At 38.4% G+C, this 4988-nt stretch overlaps 1 protein-coding gene across 2 annotated transcripts in view; it reads right to left on the bottom strand.

Moving 5' to 3' along the window:
• Positions 1 to 1440: 1440 nt before the first annotated feature.
• LOC106819540 (glia maturation factor beta-like) overlaps positions 1441 to 4988 on the bottom strand; it is a 6993-nt gene continuing 3445 nt past the window's right edge. For both annotated transcript variants that reach the window (XM_014824157.1, XM_014824156.1), the window contains exons 2-6: positions 4606 to 4696; positions 3087 to 3136; positions 2651 to 2783; positions 2257 to 2330; positions 1441 to 2010 (exon numbers count right to left, since the gene is read on the bottom strand). In XM_014824157.1, coding sequence (XP_014679643.1) covers positions 1939 to 2010; positions 2257 to 2330; positions 2651 to 2783; positions 3087 to 3136; positions 4606 to 4696 — 420 coding nt within the window. In that variant the 3' untranslated portion in view covers positions 1441 to 1938. The remainder of the gene's footprint in view (positions 2011 to 2256; positions 2331 to 2650; positions 2784 to 3086; positions 3137 to 4605; positions 4697 to 4988) is intronic.

Raw genomic sequence — 4988 nt, 5'->3', positions numbered from 1 at the left:
GTCGTTAGACATCTCCATGTCTGTGTCATCATCGTCACCATCACTGACATAGTCTTCCGACTCTGAAACGTCTGAGTCTTCAGTCACGGCAGCCTCACTTTGACAAACAGATGTTGATTTTGCTGACTGAATTGTTGCTTTTTTTCATCAAAATGTCTAAGAAACGACATTTTCGGTGTTGTGCATTGCATTAACTTCGACCGGAAACGTTTTTGAGTCGGGTTTAAAACGCGGTCACTTTTAATTCCTTGTCCCAAACGCGGAATATATTAACTTTATGAACCGGTACTTCGAACAAAAAGCTGGAATAATAAACGAAACAAGGCAAACTTTGTTTTACATGGATTAGTTTTGTTTAAAATTTACAAATTCATTACACATGTGTTCAGAACGCCGTATTATTATTAATGATCCATTTGCTTTTAGGACCGCATTTTACATGACGCAATGCCATAAATTAGCCTGGTACTCGCTCCCACCTCTCGGCTTAGTTGCTCGTTGGGCGACTTAGTTGCCCAACGAACAACTAAGCCGAGAGGTGGGAGCGAGTACCAGTCTATGCCATAAATTTGAACGGACGTGCGCAGGCTATATGCGCAGTCGTTGATCAAAGTGACGTTTGGTTAGCGATGAAACAAAGTTTAAAAAGTGTTATTTATACAGTAAGTAGTCTCATAAATACTTTGATAAATACTTTAGATACTGTAACTAGAGTGGCTGAAAAAAACTGGTGGACCGACGATCCGTTTAACTTGTTAAATTTACTGGACTGAGAGAGATTTTGGCTAACAGCCTAACGGGAGAAGACATATAAATTTGCATCGTCACATAATTAGGTGCTAGAAATTTCATGAAGTTTTTCAGCTTAAGCATAGAGATACATCTTATCTGTAAATAAAACGCGTGATTAAATAGATTCCTTGGTTAAAGGAATAATAGGTCCATTGATTATGCAATGTTGACGAATGCTAGAGTAACAGGCACCTTGTGTAGTTAAAGGAATAATATGGCCATTGATTATGCAATGTTGACGAATGCTAGAGTAACAGGCACCTTGTGTAGTTAATAAGTACATTACCTTATAGCCAAACGCGTATTAGTTTGTCCAATCAGTTGTTTACAGTTTCAAACCGCTGCCGGCGAAGCGGGTGTGATACAGATTTATAGTGCACCAGACATTTTCGCACGCATGCTCGGCCGTACGCAATGCTATCATCAGTGATTTCGTAAACATGGACGCTCGTGATAAGGAACTTTTTGTCAAGGCTGTCCACGTGCGTCCGTGATTAGTACGTGTGTTTTACTCTATTTCCATGTTTAGTCCGTGGCCGTGGTTACACCGCTGACACCTCTGTTTCATCTGGCGTCCAAAACATACAGGCCGCACAAATGTTTATGTCATCGCTTGACTCCTGGATGACATTTACAGCACGTAAATGATACGTTGATACATATCAACAACCGATTTCAAGTTTTGTTTGTAATGTAACCAGCAGTGATATTGGACAAACTAAAACGCGTTTGGCTAGAAGGTAATATACTTATTAACTACACAAGGTGCCAGTTACTCTAGCATTCGTCAACATTGCATAACCAATGTACCTATTATTCCTTTAATAAACATTTACTCTTCATTAGAGCAATACCCATGCATAAGCTCGAGTGTATCTTTAAATGCATAGTTCAATTTACAGTACTCACAGTTTAGTATCAGAACATAAAGTAGTTGTGGTTGTGCTTAGTTGATGCCTAATCCTAACTATAATCACAACTGCTGGAATTTCAGTTGCTAAGCTGTGAGTTTTCATATTTAATTTATATTACACTCGTCGAAGATTCTATGAATGTTTCTATAAAGGCTCATGTCTGTGTGTGTGTTAAACCACGTCAAACATTGAGGACTTCCGACTCTTATAGCTACTTGATCTGCTGGTAGTTTTAGGTGAGTCGTGCAAGTTTGCCTTTCAGCCATTCCTCTGTTAACTCTTCAACACTTCTTAACTCAAAGACCTGCAGCACGGAACACAACATTACCGTCTGTAAAGGAAACAACTATACGGTGGAAAACTTAACTGCATATCCCCCCTCTTTCAGGACATTTCTATAAAGAGAGGTATATATTGATATTTCTTACACCAGAAGACAGGATTAAATCTGCTGTACAAGGTGTACATTGTGAGGACACAGTGAGATCTTCCTACAGAGTTATGATGATGATAAAATCTGCTCTACGCATTGCTCTTTATTCGTGCCTACCTTTGTAAGCTGAGCCTCACTGACAATGGCAGTCCTTGTACCAGCATACATCATCATCAGCTCTGGTTTGCAACCTGCAGAAAACAATGCAATGACAAAATTACAAACATTAGTGACCTCTCATTACACCCAAATCGGTACAACTTTAAACAGATAAGAATTCTGTATGTAGAGTTTACAAAACGTTCAACAAATAATATAATTTGATACCAAATTAAAACTAAATCATTATAAAATACAGCAGTAAATGAGATTGCTAGAAATATCTGAAGGAATGTAACCTGCTGCAGGAAAGCCAGAAATCCCTCATTACTTAACAAACGGAAATAGGCAATTTTAGTTGGGACCAACGGTCCTGCCACCTAGACAAAACTATGCATGCACAATTGCTCACCAGAGGGACTGATAAAGATGAAGCACATCGGGTAAGCCACTCTGCCATCGCCTAGCTCATTACGATAGATGAACAGCACGTAGCGTGGCTGGTGCTCTGGTAGCGCCTCCTGGAGCTCCTCAATGGAACAATTCTGCAATCACATCACGTGATCGATCAGCTTAGCCATGTTCGCGTGTCTGTTATCGGTTATTTATGTCAAGCTCAGTATTTGAACCACGCTTCATAAAATTAATGCACTACTAATCGAATCTCTTTATTCATTACTCCTACATATTACTTACTATACAAGTCTGTTCACATAGAATTGGTAGTGCATAATAAATCATTTATGTACGCCTGATACAATAAGCAAAAGCAGTTAAATGGGCAATAAGCATTTTATTCGATATCTTGGTTCAACAGTTTTTGATCGGCTACTGTTTCTAGACTGTACCTCAAGCTCTTCATCCAGTTTTACCACCATTGTCGCTCTGTCAATTTTCACTAAGACAAAATGAAACTATTATTAATCATTATCCACTCTTGATTATATCTATATTGACAAACAGTTTACAAATTGGCAAGCTAAGCTGTAGCTTGTGCTACAACAGAAAAACATGCTAACCGGCAACATAAATGTCCTGACTTTAGCCTTCCATCTTCAAATTAAACTAAACTCATTGAAATTTGGCCAGATTGATCCATTTATTAAATGCAACTAAACAAAAAGTAAGCACTCACTAAGTATGCATCTATGTCTGACTTAAATAGCAGCAGTGCTACTGAGTGAGCATCGGGTAGCTTGCCATGTTGTAAAGATTCACTGCCATTTTCTCAGCACTATGGGCAATACAGCCCTGTAGACGTAACAAAGGACTACACATGTAGAAAGCTACATGAGCTTCTGGTCGTTTTTACATGTGAAAAAGATGGGCAAGTTTAGCAAATATGCTTGCTGTAGAAGATAATCAAATTAGCTCAAGGGTTACTGGGCCTTATATAAGTTCACATTATCATCTTTTAGTTGAAAGGTTCACAAGTTGATCAAGCTTTTATCTTTCTATCAGGCTTTCTATTATATGTTCAGTGCATTTACACCGACCTTTCAATTTGAACGTGTGCATTCTTCGATATATAAATTTTTGCGAGGTATAGCGAGTATGCCACCAATAGCAGAAATATGTGCGTAAATGACTTGACTGTGGACTCAATATTACAATGGAGGAGAAAGTGCTACTGATCCTCCTCATTGCTTTGCTTCATAAAAAAAGAAAAAAGAAATATCAGAGGATGAAACAGTGTGTCGGAATGCGATTGGATACATTGTAGCTTTCTACATGTTCTACAGCCATTATAACCGTTGGTTTTCTTTAACTCAATGCAGGGGATGCCATTAGTTACAAAAATAATACATATCTAAAAATAATACGTAAAATAATATATGTACAGTAGTATGTGCGGGCGGGCCATCATGATCCTGCAGCCAGTGCAATTAATCTCTACGTTATGTATTGAACCTGTTGGCCTATGTATATGATAAACATGGTCGTTGTAGTGCAGAGTGTGATCGATATGCGCCATTTACTTTCCTACCGAATGCATTCGTCTCTACATTTCCCACCTTGGTAAAAGCCACGAAAATGTGTGAAATGTGTGAAATGTGTGAGCTTTATTTTAGGAGGTGCATGGCAAAAAGTTGAGATATTAGAACATGTTCTATTCCCCTAACTAGTTGAGCTCTCAACCTTTCTCGGTTTCTGCTTTAATGTGTTTAGTAGTTTACACCGACACTGTCGACATTTAGCCAAAAAGTTCAATTCACTCAAGTCTGCAACTGAAGGTTTATAGTGTAAACCCAGCTTTACACACCAAGCTTTACACTAGAGTAGTGCAATCCATGACACCTGCATTTTTAATGAAAACAAAACATCTTAGCAGTTGTCTACTTGTTATATAAATCTGATGCAACTTACTGATTATCGCAGCATTTTCTTTAGTTTGCCTAAATCGAAACTTCTTTATCACAGTCAGCAGGTCCGGGTCAATATCGCATACTGAATTTGCCTAGAATGGACATGCAAAGCTGAAAATTAGCCATGTTCTAACAACTATTGAAATGGGAATAGGATAATAAATGAATCCACTTAGCACCAATCCACATCCACTTAGCGCAAATCCACTTTAGGTACAGTAGGTATCACAAAGTGATGCACAGATTTCTGTGCATCATCAACTGATGCACAAACTTTCCGTATATCAAGGAATGATGCAAAAACCCTAACCCTAACCCTAAGTCATAAACTATAACCTTAGGTATCACGAAGTGTGTTAGGGTTAGGGTTAGGGTAAGGGTTTT

This window comes from Priapulus caudatus, unplaced genomic scaffold (assembly GCF_000485595.1).
Source record: "Priapulus caudatus unplaced genomic scaffold, Priapulus_caudatus-5.0.1 Scaffold3656, whole genome shotgun sequence".
Classification (NCBI taxonomy): Eukaryota; Metazoa; Priapulida; class Priapulimorpha; order Priapulimorphida; family Priapulidae; genus Priapulus; species Priapulus caudatus.
The sequence above is the reverse complement of the archived record's forward strand: the minus strand, read 5'-3'. Positions and strand labels throughout refer to the sequence as shown.